The 17,264-nt window shown below is 32.8% G+C and overlaps 1 protein-coding gene across 1 annotated transcript in view; it reads right to left on the reverse strand.

Moving 5' to 3' along the window:
* Nucleotides 1-17,264, reverse strand: part of LOC132943677 (RNA-binding protein 24-like) — a 42,232-nt gene that overhangs the window by 19,632 nt on the left and 5,336 nt on the right. Inside the window, exon 3 of the mRNA XM_061012719.1 lies at nt 2,650-2,707. Coding sequence (XP_060868702.1) covers nt 2,650-2,707 — 58 coding nt within the window. The remainder of the gene's footprint in view (nt 1-2,649; nt 2,708-17,264) is intronic.

A 17,264-nucleotide genomic window follows, 5' to 3' on the forward strand; every position in this document is an offset into this window, starting at 1 on the left:
TTACATGCTTATGTAAAGTTCGCGTGAACGTTTGAAAATACATGCATGATATCAAGAGTAATATTTTTAAATGCATATTTTGATATATATATATATTTTTTTAAATCTGTTCCCTAACAACAACAAAAAAAAAAAATGCATTTAAAAAATATTGAATTAGAAAAATCCGACGGCCAAACGCCCTGCAGTAAGGCTACCCTGTATAATATACGCGCACGCGGAGTATATAGTGGCATATTATTATTATGGTATAGCTGCAGCAGCGCGCGATGTCATTGTCGGCGCGCTCGTGCAGTGCGAAGGGGAGTACCGAAAAAAGTTTCGATGGTATAATATATAAATATTATATATATATAGGTACTCGCTGCAGTAAGGGTGGACTGCAGTGGTGATTCGTGTAAACCTCAATAGTGCGTGTTTCATTGTTTTCTTTTTTTCGTGCCCGACCCGGTCGCGTTTTGGATCCCCTCGTAGTCGTATGTGAAACGCCAAAAGCATAAAATATAATATACGCGAGCATACGAATATTAAAAAAAAAAAAAAAGGAAAATTAAAATATAATTATATGGGTTCCGCGCGTATCCCTATCGCTAATAACGTGACGACATAATATTATAACACTATTAAATTTTATATAGGTACTATGCCTACATACAATATACATAATATTATTATAATATTATATAAATGAAACATGATAATAATATATTGTGTGGTGTGCGGGGTGACAACCGTTTGCGCACATTGTGGACAGATCAACTGACATTTGATGGACCGTCGGCGCACACGAAGAATGACATTTTGTAGATACCTACGTAAATTATAAATACATCATGTTTGTAATACTAACAAATCGTACTAATTATTTAATGGATAATATCGATACATTTTACAAAGTCCTACACACACGCGTGCAATTATATAGAATATGAATCTTTTGGAAACATTTTCTGCAGTCCATCATTAGTTACATACAACATTACAATATTATTCAGACTATTTTAAGTCCTACAATATAATGTAATAATGATTTGAATAATAAATGAAACGAAATTACGGTTAGAATGAAATTAACACAACGGATAAGGTATAAAATAATAACCGCGTTTTATCGTCATTACTCATTAATAATAATTATAATTAAAAATTATGGTTGTAAATTAATACCAATGTTTACCGATATTGTTTTAATTGCGCTACAACGGTTTTTTTTTTACATTTATCGATATTTGTCCGGAGCTCTAACAAACGGTCTATGAATTTTGTTATGGGAAAGATTTTTAAAATGTATGCAAACGTGCCATGATATTTGATTTCTAATGTGTGCGCAAACGGTGTTTAAAATTACAGGTACAAAATCCAAATCGTGCGTAAATGGTTATACGCAGAAGGGTCGGAAGTTTTTGGCTACCTAGTTAAAATATACTTGAGACGCGGGCTGAAGGAGGCAATGTAGCTTATAAAGCGAAAATTGCAGTGTTGCGAGTCGTCTCGACGTATATATATATATTATTATATCTTTGAAAACTATAGGCGCCTTTTCACCGAAACTTTCAATTGGCCGCGCGAATAAATAAATTTGCATCGAGAGAGAAAAACGACGTTTTGGAAACTAAATAAGTTTGCTCGTTTGTGTTTTGACAAAATGTGTTGCGCGTACAGCTCTTTCTTTTTTCACGTACCTGCCCATATAATATGAATTATGACCAATATATCGCTGCAGAACGAATCTCACTATATTTATTATACCGACAAAATGATGTGCTAACTACGCAATCCACAAATTATCGTATAAATTAGTTTCAAAACAAAAGATCACACATCAAACACACGTTCAAAATGTCCAAAAATTAAAAAAAAAAATTAAATAAAAAATAAAACAAAAATTACTCAATATTTGAAACGTTTGGTTTTATTATTATTATTATTTTTTTTTTTTTTTAGAATTGCAAACCACTCAAGCCTCACTAAAAACCTCCAAACTCAGAAACTTTTTTTTTTAATATGATTTACTTGAATATATATTGTATATACTGGTTTCTCATTTCGTTTCATCCGCAGAGAACATCAGCTACTCCTAATCAGGTTCCACAAACCCATAACGAAGCCTGTAAATAATAACTTCTGACCAATCGTATTTTTTAAATGGTGTTAAATAAAGCCTATATTAATATAGTAAAAGTGCCTGCTAGAACAATGCTATTTTTTATAATATATAATTTTATATCTAGGTATCAAGTATAATATTTATCGTTAAACGATTATAAAAACATATAACATTGCTTGCCCGTAAACATCATCATTGCATATAAATTTGAATTTGGGCCAAATACTATTTCTTTAACTAATTATGAAAGTAACTTTGTTTGGGATCAGGCCAACCCCAGCTAAATAACACAGTTATTAAGAAAACTGATAATTTTGAAAAGTATTATAATAAATCTTCACTACTTTTTGTGCTATAACTGTTATGTTATATTATATTCTTATTTTCGTAGACCAACATTCCTCTGTTATGTATTTAACATCTCCCGAACCCTTTATGAATGTTATATAAGTATATATTTTTTTTATATTTTTATATTAGCAAAAACATAAAATAAATAAATAATTGTGCAAGAGCATATGTAAAAAATGAAATTGACTTACCCAAATTGGCTAGGTATCACAGCAGAGTATCCAGCTCTTATACTCGGAAAAGCAAACGCTGAAAAAAACAAACATACTTGCTATATTATTTAATTGCTCAAATATGTTAAACATTATCATTTATCACCATTATCATTACATAAGTACCCTGTGTGAAGCATTGCACCCCCCCCCCCCCAGCTCGGTAGTACCCACCTACCCTAAGTGTTAACCAGCTTTTTATGTGTATATATAGTTAATATATGTATAACAGCGAAGAAACTCTAATAAATTATACGCCTCTAACGCCAGAAAAGGAAACCTTATTTATTAAACACGTAGGTACCTACATTATTACATATACATATAGAGATTGGTTACACATAAAAGGATGAAGAGGCTTATCAAATTATATGATAATGAGTGGCATAAAGCATATTTTTCATAAACTTTCAATTTGATACTCATAAAAAAATAAAATTACAAGAAGACTGCTGCAGCCGCAGTACTATATATTATGTATCATTAAAAATGCTATTCAAATGTTTTTCTTCTCCTATAATAAATACACCCTACCTAATGATAAATTATGCATGAATAATACAATAGTATATACAACACATATATTTAATACTTTAAAAAGTGTATAGGTATTAATACCTAAGCCTTTTTACAAAGAAAACAGTTTTAAAAAAAATGTCGAACCATTATTGTAGGTAGGTACAAATAATTAGTGCTATCGTGTTAACATCATAATATTTTAAGCTAAAGCTAAATTAACACCTCCTTATTTAATTTTGGAATAGGTAATTTTGCCTAAAATTCGAACGTTTTTGCTACAAAATGAGAAATGTTAAGAGCGGTTTTGTTATACTTTGTATGTGTCAGACAGATTTAACAGATGTTACGCCGACATCCTCTTAATTATATCGCTAATGTAGTAATGGCCTATACTCGTTATCTTCATTTGAGTCGGAAGTCTTTATAGTTTATATCAATAATATACATATTCTGTTCTATTGGCACAGTGACCTCAGAGATTGCATACCTCTAATATTTTAAGGAATTGTAAAAAAAATCCATCGGTTAATTTTGAAAAATGTATATTTGTTCAATAATATTTTAAAATTGAAAGTTAGACACTCCTTATGTTGGTCTTTGATTCGTAATTTTTGTCAGCTCATGATCGAAAGTTAAACCGAGTTGAGATATAGGTACATAATAAAAGTACTATTAGAAAAAATGATGACATACCTAACGTAAATGGAAAAATATAATTAAAACTATATAGGCAATTCTTGGTCAGGTATTAAATAAAAATAAGTTTTCTGAAATTGATAGTTGGCATAGGTACATAATATGGACTATTTTCGTTTCCTCAAATTACGTAATCGTTCATAGATCCACGTTTATTGCTAATAGAATATGGAGAATACCTATGTATGCTGCAGGGCTAACGTCTATATACCTATACCATGGTCTATGAATCATGAATGGCTTCGGCCGTGATTTTGCTAAGCTAGGGTTTAAAAATCGTTTCATTTTATAATGTTGCGTGCATACACTATAATATTATATATAATATATATATAAAATCGTATTTCTATAATTAATGAATCATTTGAGTTATGACAATAAAACGATTTACATTTTTAATATTTTGTCGAATTATTGGTTCTACATTTTATTGGCCAGGTACTCCTAATTAACGCAGCGTTCTCTATTTCTCATGCGTGCGTCAAATTGCTAGTACTTATAATTGGTCAGACTACTCAGACTAGCTAGTATAGGTACGTATAAAATAATACAATATATTGTTTTTTCTGAATACTAAGTAAGCAATTTTGCATTTAAATAAAACGACAAAATAACAATTATTTGCGGTTGGTTGAAAAATAAAATTATTAAGTCGGAGTAACTCCGCGGACCAAAAATAATGAAATGCCATATACACTGTATTATTTCAACTCATATAGATTCATAACCGCGCATGCCGTAGAATTTTAAGGACGTGTATAAACGGAGAAAAACGGGACCGAAGCACGTGTAAGTTGCGTTTTTGGCAGCGACAGCGCCGGTGTACGGTGGTGACCTGTCGGAAAGTCGGTAAATACCTCTATATAGCTATATACCGCGAGCATGGCCGCCGCCGACCGCGTGTCGCAACGGCGTAATAATAATTTAACGGCGGTCGCTCGCTGGGCATAAATACCATAAAGCGCTGTTGACAAAAAAAAAAAAAAAAATAAAATAAAATAAAACTGCCGACTGTAAAAATAGCCGAATACCGTTGCCAAACGCCGTTCGGGGACTCTGGAATGACGCGCGATGTTATTTCTAGGGACACGAAAATCGCGGTCGGAGACGAATAATTTTCGACACGGTAAAAAATACAGTGGCGAGAAAACATTCCGAGCGTTGCACGCGTTTGTTATAATTTTTAATAACAATACGATAATAGCAGTGAAATGCGCGATATTTCGCTCGTAAAGTTTGCCCCCCCCCCCCCCCCCGCGAACTGTATACGTAACCTCGGGGCCGTCGAAGTTTATAAATATGTACGCGCACACACATTGTGTGCGCCGCCACGCCGTTGAAAAGCTGTGTATTATTATTATTATTACTATCGTCTATAAATGGATTACGTACCGCGCGTACTGCCGAATACGAGTATTATAATATTATAGTAGAAATTTCGTTTTTAAATATTATAATAAGCAGGACGAGACAATCGATAGGTTTTTAGTTTAACGGCGTACGCGTATATACATATACACTGCGTACGTCTGCTGCAGCAAGTACGTGCACATATATACACATAATACATAATATTATACATATTTATATACCATGCGAGCGCGTAAGACGATGGACGGCAACGGCGCGTATAGTGTAATATCATTGTAATTTGCTGCGGTGGCATCCGATTCCATTTTGTTTTAACTTTTTAATTTATTAATAGCGAAGGCCAAGGAGACGGACGTCGTGCGCGCACGCCAGACATACATGTGCTAAACACTCTTGGTCGATAAAAATGCATAATATCCAGCGTCGCGTACAGAAATATGCCTATTAACTATGTATTACACGCATCGACTACTCATAATGATGCTGCAGGTACGGCCGGTTGAACCGACGCGATTCCCCGAAAAAATTGCAGGCCCATTGCGTAAATAATAAGATTATTGTTGATTAAAGGTCGGGAATTCAAATCATGGAAAAGCTCGGAAAATAAAAAATTAAAGCATGTATATATAACAATACGAGCACACTGGCCCATTTATTCGGGATTCGTAGTCGCGTGATATTTTATTACATTCAAGAGAGACAGGAGAAAAACATTATTTTCTCACAATATAATATTATTATAATTTTATCACGGATACGCGTCCCGGGTAGGTAAATTCGCCTGTTCAAACATCGCAGATTTCATTTTTATTTCGCTAATAACCTTTTGTACTCGTATAATAGTAAATATATATGATATTTTCATATAATATGATGGGAATATTGTGCAATATCATTATTACTGCGAGAACACGAGAAATCTTCAAACGTTCCGTACAGTACGTATACGCGTTGGCTACACAGACGGACGCTCGGTTTAAATATAGACATATTTTTTAACTGCTTGGAAGTTCATTATAAGGTAGGTGTCAGTTGTCACATGGTGGAGGCCAATGTCTCTTATACGGCACGTTTCTTGAAATAAACTAGGTCCTAAATAAATTGGACTCGGCTCAAGTGGCTCAGGTGAACCGTTCTATAGAAGTCACATCAGCTATTGGATGGACGGACGCTAGCGCCGGAAATTTAATAGGACGACGAAGCGTCTAGTTTTATAGTAAATAACATATTATACATTTACCCGCGGACAAGAATGTATATATTGTATACTGCGAGAGGAAAACAAGTCCTGAAGGACACATTTCACGCACGTACTAAAGAAATCAGTCGTTTGGACAGACGCATTGGATTAGCAAAATTTTAATAATATGTAGAAATGTTTTGTTATAGTATATATGTGTACCGTTTACAGAGTAATAACGTTTAGCCCCCCCCCCCCACACCCTCCACAAAAATATATTTGATCCATATACACATAAGCATATTATAGAGTAGTAAATTTCTATTTTTCTTTATCTATACAGAGTACAGACTATACATCACAATAAAACGATTTATATGTCGGTGTATTGGTAAGATTATTATACATAATCTTACAATATTTGCACTGCACTCTAATATACAGACAGTGAATTGCGGAATAAAAATCTTCGACCCTAGGCAAAATGATCCACTGACTACAATATTACTCACAATTACATGAAATTGATTGATCAAATATTTTTCAAAAGCTAATTTGTGTAATTACCACATTATTAATAATTAATTACAAATATACACTATGTTTTGGTATACTTATCAAAATTAATTTTCAGACATTAACAATAATATTATTTTGTTATACATCATGATTTGAAACAATATATTATGTTAATGGTTCTTTCAAAGAATAGATTGGTACCTACATTCATTAACTATTTGTATTTGATAATTATTTGTATTATTTGACTTATCGATCATTCGAAATATTTTTATTTTTATTTTATAGTCCTTTAAATATTCTATCTATAAGTAAAACTTGTAAAAAACGACTCCTAATTATTATTATTATTATTAATATTTAAAACTACTATCTATTTATTTCCCAATGTAACAAGAAATAACTTTTCAATTAATGAAGAAAAAACTAAAAAAGTTACTAGTTGTGACAAGCCGTTACACAATTTTTAATTTCGTATTCCACACAAAGTGTGTCGTACTACACACAATTTTAGTCCCCGGTATTATTTCATTAGTACAACATTTTTCAGTGGGAACAATAACTTAATGTAAATTTAGTAGGCACCTATACTTTTTAAAAAATTTAAAGTTTCTTATATCAGTTACGTACTACAATAAATATACAAGAAAATAACACAATAAGATTTTTGTGAGGTAGGTATATAACGGGTAACGTTTTAACACTTATATTATACACAATTATTGTCAATTATCATAATATACGAACCATATTATTAGTCAATGATAGCCGATAGGAATAGTTACTTAATTCTTCAAGTTTTTTTTTTTTACTTCGGTATTGACCAATGACCTTTGACTACATTTGATTTCATGACATTATATAACATTGTAACATATTATGTTTTTATAATAAATTCGAGTGTCGTATATATATTTATAGTTAGTCTAATTAGTAATATAAATATCTGTATTACACGACATGTAAATATGTAATACAGACACGACATGTCCCAGTAAAAGGTAATCTAACTATTCCAATCTACCATGAGTATCTAGGTATTTTGTAAAAATTGAGTTTAAAAAATTTTCAAATATTTACTTAAAATAAAATATGCATGAAAATGGTTTAAATTGAATGTTGTAATTTTAAACTGTTTTTAATGATTTACTACACTTTAAATTGTACTACCTAGCTTAAATTAATATATTAAGATAAATTATCAGTAAATCGCACTAGTTCTTGATATCGTGCGTTTATAAATATAATATTATGATACGTTTTATAACGGCCATTAACTTTATAAGTTTAGAGTAGGTACTTTCAACTCTATCGTCATTAAATTATCATAAATAATAATACAATACAATCATTGTCATTTCATAATAATTAATAAAAGATTTTAAACGTAACAAGTGAAAACTGAAGAATATGCACGGATGTTTCAACTTTCATTATTCAGCGCAACGTTTACCAATATTAACCGAAATGGGCTGCGGGGATGTTAGTTAGTATACACTATATACACTTAATGGTGTTTAATATCAGTTGACTTTGTTCCACAATCCACGGTGATGGTGTACAAGTACTTTGCGCTGTGACAATCGTGTTCCTCGAGTAGTCAAGTCGTACGGCATATAATATTATATAGTATTATGTAACGCAAGGAATATAAATGAAGAATAATATTATGTATTGTATGAGCTTTAAGGGTGGTGGATGCGAACGTATAGGTACATTACATAATAATAATAATATATAGCCGGGAATGAAGTATGATACGTTGAGTGACTGCGACAAGACAAGAGGAAAACAAAACGGTTAGGAGCCGAGCTCATTCAAAATGCATGCGGGTTAAGGTGAAACGGAATAAGAGATGATATTGTAATGATATTATCATCTCGCATAAATGTTTTAATCATTTATCGTGCGAGAAACTATCCTTCATTTATGTGTTTAATAGGTACGTCAGGACCGAATGTATAATAATGACGTATATAATAATACATTATCACTATAGCGCGTAATACATAATATAATAAATATAGTGTGCCACATTATTAGTTATTCTTTATGTTTACAATTTGAATAATACCAGGAATGAATTATTATTGAAATACTTTTATACCGATGTGGTTTTTTATTTCACATTCAGAAATGATCATCCGTATAATATGATATATTATATACATATATAGAATCGTGTACATCAAAATAAATCAAACGTTTGAAATACATCATCTCGTCGACTATCCGCGATGATGGATCACTAGAAATACGTATTATATTGGAATTGCACTGTACCTACCGAACTTATCTTAAGTAATAGATTTAATCTTGAAATCGCAAATAAAATATATTAATATGGTTTCATGGACATCAGATCGATAACATCTAACTATATAAGTTTAAAGATTTATTTAGAATTAACCGTTCAAGATCTAAAACTATTAAATAGTAAGACAGTGAGTATGACCTAGTCCAATAATAAGAGTTATAAAATAATCAAAAAAAATATTGTATTGTTTTTTATAATACTCTATTATGGGCATTGATAAGCTTTTAAAAGTCATAATATTACATATAGGTGGATACCTACTTAATACCTACTTATACAGTATATTCAGATGGTTCTTTAAAACGTAATATAAAGAATAATTTCATCTTGACTATACAATTTAAATTTGGGCGTATTTAGTGGTAAATATCAACGTTATATATTATGATCATATATAATAACGGAAACTAAATATTGTATGGTACATCAACTATATTATATACGTATGAATATATGAAAAAATATTTTATAAACAATTTTTTAACAATATAATAGTACTGTGAGGAGGTTATATAATAATATAAATTATTAGTATTCCAAAAGCACAACAAGATCGAACCGTTTTTATAAACGGATTCAGTTTGGGTGGAATAAATCACAAATGGCATTTACTAGTAAATTTTTATCCAACAGGTCATTCTTTAAATCGTTTTTCAATACATATTATATCCAGTTTATACAAACTCCTTTTTGCATTGCATAATTAATACAAACCGAACGAATAAAAAGTTTTGGAAAATATACATTAATAACGAAATATGGAAGAATCCAATATTGATTTCAAAAGAATTTTTACCCACCGTCTTTTTATAATAGCTCAAGTTTGTACCTAATACTATAACTACTATTATATAAATGTATGTATTCCACGTTCGAATGTAGAACACGTATTGCCGTACATTATATATACGCCTGCTGTGGCTTAATCTATTTTGGTTTTTTTATTTACTTCGTGGGGGTATTATAATCGGCACAGCGTGGAAGGAAAGAAAAAAACACTATCAACTGTCCAGTCAATATACAACATGGACGTTTTATTGGAAGGAAAAAAAAAAAAAAAACAGGGATTAAGGAAATTTATTTAACTTGTTATATATAAATATATTACGCTTGGCGTGCTCGGCGTTTCCCGGGGTTTTGTGTCCGAATGTTTGCCGTTACCGTGGTTACTGCGGTAGTGGCAGCGGCGGTGGTGCCGAGTTTCGGAGACCACGAATACGTTCAGGTCGGGTGGTCGGCGGTGTGGGTAGGCGATTCGGGCAGAAGGGAAAACCGTCCATTTTATCGGTCTGGCCGCACGGGTGTTTACAGTCGAAACGAGACTGCATTTTTAAAACCCCCCGGCGATTATTAAACGAAAACCTCTCCCCCACCGTCACGGTAAGGGGGTGACAATGTGGCGGGGAAGGGATTGAGGAGGTGGAGGGGACGAACGCGGAGGAGGAGGAGGAGGTGGATGGGGTCGAACCCGGCGGTCTCGGCCAGTGGAAAAACGTTTCGACGTCAAAACGATGCGACACGTGCAAACACAACTATACCACTACGATATAATATTATACTTATATGAGTGACTTTTTAGTTTTTGCCAACAGTGTAACGCGTGAGGTAATAATAATATATATATAACGTATAATATGTGTGAAAGTGTGTCGTGTGTGGCATTGTGGTGTGTAACAATATTATATTAATATTATATAGAGAGAATTTCGTCCATGGTTCTCGTACGAGAACGGGGAAGGCAAAGAAAAAAGACGAAATTGAATCCACACCGCCGGCTATTATACTCGGCTTTTCCCGATCCTTCATATTACATATACGTACATATCTTAATATTTATTACGAGCATAATATACATGACATTACGACCGTTGTATGTGGAATATATATTTATTATCTTATAATATGGTCTTATATTCTTGTTTTGTCGCCAGTTTATGGATATATTTCTCCTCTTGGATAATTTTAACGAAAAGTAGCTATAGGTCGGTACGTATTTTTTTTTTTATACTAATAACCTATTTAGATAAGCTAAATTTTTTTTTCTAATCTGTATTTTCGAAACAAGGTTTTGGAAAGTTACCACAGAATCTGCTAGCCATGAATATTTTAATTGGCATAATTTACGGTTTACAGCCTAAACTTAAAACAAAAACATAAAAGCTAAATGTATATTTTTTTTTTATACCTATAAAAATACAGCTGATTCATTGGGTTAATAATAATTTATGAAGTTAAACATTTTTAAAGTTGAATTACATAGATTTTCGTTATAACCACTACAACGGGTTCTGTAAGATCCAAGTTTAATAGAGTATTTTTAGATAAGTTTACCTTTATTAAGCGGGCGAGTGCAGACGAAGGCATTGCAAACACATTGAGGCACTCTGAACATTTTTATGTAATAATCGGGTGGGTACTTAAATCTACGTTTTCATAAGCGATGCGTCATTTTGTTTTATTGATTTTTTTTTGTTATTAATTTGACCCGATAATAAATATTTTAGTACAGAAACTAACAACTGTCGATATGAATTCTTTGTTATTAATTCACGTTTGGATAAAAGTATTATTTGACATGCACTTTGATTTATATGCACTGTACATTATATTTATACCTATATTCCTCGTTGAAATGATTTATGGTTCGTCATAGTATTGTTATCATTATTATTGTATACTTTAATACGCGCGTTTTCGGCGATTGATTTAACGATATTCGTGGACAAATATGTTTAACACGGGTATTTCACTCTACATTAATATTCGACTATTTAACAAGGTCCATTGACTAATTGATGTACGATGAACTTTGGTACTGAGATTTATCGTTCACGGTTTAGGTAATTATATATTATAATACATACGGACGATAACATTTTATAACCATAATCGATAACATTATAATATTATTATGTGTACATTTAATAAAGAAGGCAATATTATAATGAATTGTTCGACGATAACATATTTTAACATGCACGACGCGTACACTATTATCCAGATACGGATACAGTTATCTGTATACTTATCGTACTTGGACCGTTTTTCTAATTCCATCAAACGCGGCCGTAACTATTTTAATACCTACATTAATAATGTATAATTTGATTCTCATATAGATGAGCGGAAGCGTATGACTTATCAGTACAGAAAATTATGTTCGAAAATGTATCGATATATTCGTATTATAAACTATAAACAAAGTATTTTACTATTACGTTATATTATATAGGTAGCTAATTGAAGTTCAGATAAATATTAAAGTTTATAAGAATTTTTACAGTAACGTTTACGGGTTCATAAAATTGACTATTGAGTATTATAGTAAGTATAGGTATATACCGTCTGTGGGACGTGGCTATAGCGTAGTGAGCGTCTAAAGTTTTGATAAGTCAGAGTAAACGGTGGCCGTAATTCAATTAAGTTAAAACACATAAAAAAAAGTTTGTGTTTGGTTGTTTTTGACGGGACTTATCCGAGAGTAGTTTTCAACGTAAACAATATAAATAGAAAGCAACCAATATAAAGTTCGAACGTTGACGAGAGATCGAAAGAAAAAATTCTTTTTCTTAATTGTTTAAAAGAATTGTACCTACGCGTCCTAAGCTATACTCAGTGGCCAATGTACTCCATATATACATTTATCTTATTAGTAGTTTTAACTTTGGAAATCCATAGCTTACACTATTGAATGTCTATTGATTTATACATAGTAACAAAATACATTATGAGATTATAGGTACTTATCAAAAAGAATACGGAATCGGAATGTGATTGAAAACTACGTTTAGGTACCACAACCAAACTTATTTTGCGACTGGATTTATTATTTAAAAACTAATCGAGAAACAATCTTATTATACTGTTGGTTGTGTATAGTTTGAAAAATAACGTCTGGATCTTATTCTTCAAGTTAATCATGCTCTAATGTAGACCTAATGTAAACCTCTAACAACACATATACCTAATTTTACTTATATTAAATAGACTGTGAATATACTATATTTTAAAAATAAAAATGTCTGGCCGTTTAGGTATTCAACAAACAGTTATCTTTTAAAGTTTAAGCTCTTAATTCATTACATTCCGGTTTGTATCTGCGATTTTAGTATTATATGCCTACCATAGGTTCATATCATCAAATAATACCAAATCCCAATTATAGTGGTACTCTGGTACTATTATAATATTAAAAATATTTTCTATAAAAAAAACGCGATCACCTTGCCACTGTTACGATATTATCGCGGTATATGAATTCGACATCAATATGGAAAATGGCCGAAAATTGTCTCTGCTATCGATCATAATATTGTCGTGCAACACTAATAATCCAATAATCGATAATAATAATAATAATAATGTTATCCGCGTACGACTAAACCATATAGTAGTAGGTACCTAGTTACATGATAATAATTAATAATACAATGCGAGACACCCGTATTACACGTTAACGTTCCTATAAAAAAATAGTGTGTATATTAGCGTTCAATGCCCCGGCAGACGTATAGTCGTTACACATGTGTGCGCGAGGACGGGGCGAAGTTTTAGATTTACTTAACACTCATACAGTTATATAATAATATAATATAATATAATATACGATATGATAAAATATACGCATGATACGAATGAATAGAAGAGATAATATTAATATGGACGACGGCGACGGATCAGATCGTATATTATGTATATAAAAAAAAAAAAAAAACTGTACGGCTAATCCGGTTTGGGGTGAAACGGCGAAGGAGGAAAGTGTGTAATGCACGCGCGCATACAAAATATAATAATATAATACGAAAAAACGCACCAAACGTCATCGTATCGCATGTATACAGCGTGGTCCTCGTTCACGCGACCACCCTCGTGCAATATAATAATATAATATTCTGCCCGCGGCCTAGTTCTTGTCTACAAAAACCATAGATCTCCGCTGCGCACCGCGACCGTTTGAAATTTCAATATAACATTGTCGTCGATGGGAAAATCGAAACGCCCGGCATGATTATTGGAATAATATTATGTTCCAACGCGGCTTCCCCATCAACCCCGTGCCGATTTTCTAATAAAACGCGATAACCATTTCGGTTTTATAGTTCGCGAGAATATACCGAACAATATCAATAGTTGCCTCGGCTATTACCTATATAATATTCTATGGTAATCTGGTTTCCGATAATTTTCTGAAATCCCGTTTTGACGATAATATTGCATTAGTTGTATCGGAGAAAATCAGAGTTATCGACGCGTACAACACTCTGTAGTCAACGGCCCGGCGATATACCGCACCCTGTATACGCTGCAACAGCAACATCGGTGTGTATATATATATATAAAATATAAACGAAACGTGCAACTGTGAATGATTATTACGTATACAAAAATAAAACTCGGGGTTAGCGTTCCCTTCGTTCTAATTTGGCACGGCCCGTGAGCAGCAGGGGCAGTTGGTTTCGTGTCAATGACCCGCCGAGCGTTCACCGATATTATATATTGTATGGTTGGGCATCGCCCCTCCCCACCCGGTACGCCGCTGCACACACACACATTGCACACACACACACACACACACGAGACCAACAGGATAACCATATGTTATTTACGGATAGGTCCCTCCAGCCGGCCGCCGTTATATGGCCGTAGGTTTTTATGTTTTTAAAAGGTGAAAAATATGTACACCACGTCGTATAATATGATGGCGTGTATATTGTATTATGTATACCATACCATATTATATCATATTATATTATATTGTACATATTATACGGTACAAAGAATGCACACGCTGCAGCGAGCGTAATAGGTACGTCTATATTATACCGCGGTCTAGGCACTCGTGGCGGTCCAGGGAAACTATATGCAAAGTTGTTATAAAACTGTACGATATTATGCAGTATATTATTATAAATGCGCGAGTAGGTATATATGGTAGGACATGGTATACTAATATATTACAGCTGTGCGGTGATTCGTATCCGCATGTATATACTGGCGCGAGACTCAAGACATAAAACGTCGTGGCCCGGGGGTGCTAACGCTAAACGTGAGTATATGACTTTATCATCATATTATACCAAGACACTATATAATATAGCTAAGTCATAGGTATTTGTTTAAAAATTAAAAGCTTACGATGTAATATTGTAAATTACTATAACAACCGATTTGAACGGGACGACCGATTGCAGCAGGACAACATTTAAAAATCGCAATATTATAATCTAATCGAAAATTACATTTTTGGGGATGCTTGATCATCGAGTCTTCTTATATACAGTTGCACCTATATGATATGATATCTTGTCGAAAATGATATATGACGTGAGTCCCGTGATCGTTTCGATCATCGTAAATTCGTGATATTTGTATAAAGGTATACATATAACATGACTTATTGCATATGGTGCACGTACGTGGTCCGTACACGAAGAGACAAAAATCGATCGATACGTAAATTGTATGTGTATAGTATTACGCGTATATTTTATTATTATATTAACAATCGTAATGAAGCAGTTAGTGTCACGAACGGTGACGATTGATATCGCTCAATAAACCAACGAGTGGGAACGACTAGACAAAAAAATTGCATTCGTTAGCTGAATCAGAAGAAGTTTTATTTTTTTTACGTTGTGCATAAAATATTTATACTTTTCAGATCTGCAAAACCGCTGTGCAATCACGTCTGATATCGACTATTGCGACCGGCGCAAAGTTACGTGATACTTTGCGGTCGAAACCCGTTTTTATATTTCAGAACTTTTTGTTTGTAGAGCCTATTTTTTATGCAGCTTTGGATAGGTACTATACAGTATAATGTCGGTAAAAAGTTCATCAATAATATATAGATGAACACGATGCGCTCCAGACAAGCACAATAGAACATGAATGACGCGTTGTCACGTACATCTCCTCGATCAGCAACGGCAATACATCATAATATTATTATAATATAATATTAATGTGCAGATTTTGGGAAACTCGATATCCACGCAAAAACAACGTATACATGCGATGACAGGCACGTATATATAATATATTATATGTGTACACATACCTATCTGCCAATGGTTATTTATTTAGGTTTTTCATATTTTCATATTTTAAAAGCGATTACATCCCATTTACGTCCCTGCAGTGTAATATCGCATAGAGTAAACGAGAAAGAACTACGATTGTCGTAACTTTTTGCGAAGAGTAATTATTTCGTCGAGTGGGAGCCTGCGTACCTACATTATGTTATTCCGTATTCACGTAATCTGTATATATACGCATGCAGAGTACTCTTAAAGTTCTACAACGAATGCCACTATATTACTATGTTTAACTATACAAAACGAAAAACATATCAAGCATTTTTGTTCATTCTCAAAAACATTTGTGCTTTAAATTTCCACACTCAAAATTACGATTTAAATTTAAAAATAAATATTCTATCGTATTCCTCGCCAGATCCATATCACGTATAAACATATTTCACATGATTTTTCCCCCAATTTTTCACCCATCGATTATGGACCCCGTCACCAAGAATAATTATCCTAATGCGACGTTCGTTGTTGTAACACCCTGTGTGTATAACGTACATATTATATTGTTATCTGTACTCTGATAATCATCTCATTACGTATTTCTAATGCGTGTGCGGTGTGCCACCACGCGATTTACGCTATATTTGCTATATTATATTCTATATTATGCACACATGTATGTCACTGGAAATGATGTATCCGATCATCACGAACGACGTTCGTGGTTATTGATATGTTGGTATAAATTTCAATTATTAATTGAAAGCCGAGGGAATATTATGAAATTCAAATAAAAGCCGTTCGAAACGGAAAACGTTTTTGGAACGTTACACAACGCCACACGCGATGCTATCATATTATACGCGTATAACCTATAATATATAATATAATATTTAAACAGTATCGTTTTACCTGACCGAGCAAAGAGTGAGTATACATTTTTGTGCGTTGTATGAGA

Source organism: Metopolophium dirhodum, chromosome 4 (genome assembly GCF_019925205.1).
Source record: "Metopolophium dirhodum isolate CAU chromosome 4, ASM1992520v1, whole genome shotgun sequence".
NCBI lineage: Eukaryota > Metazoa > Arthropoda > Insecta > Hemiptera > Aphididae > Metopolophium > Metopolophium dirhodum.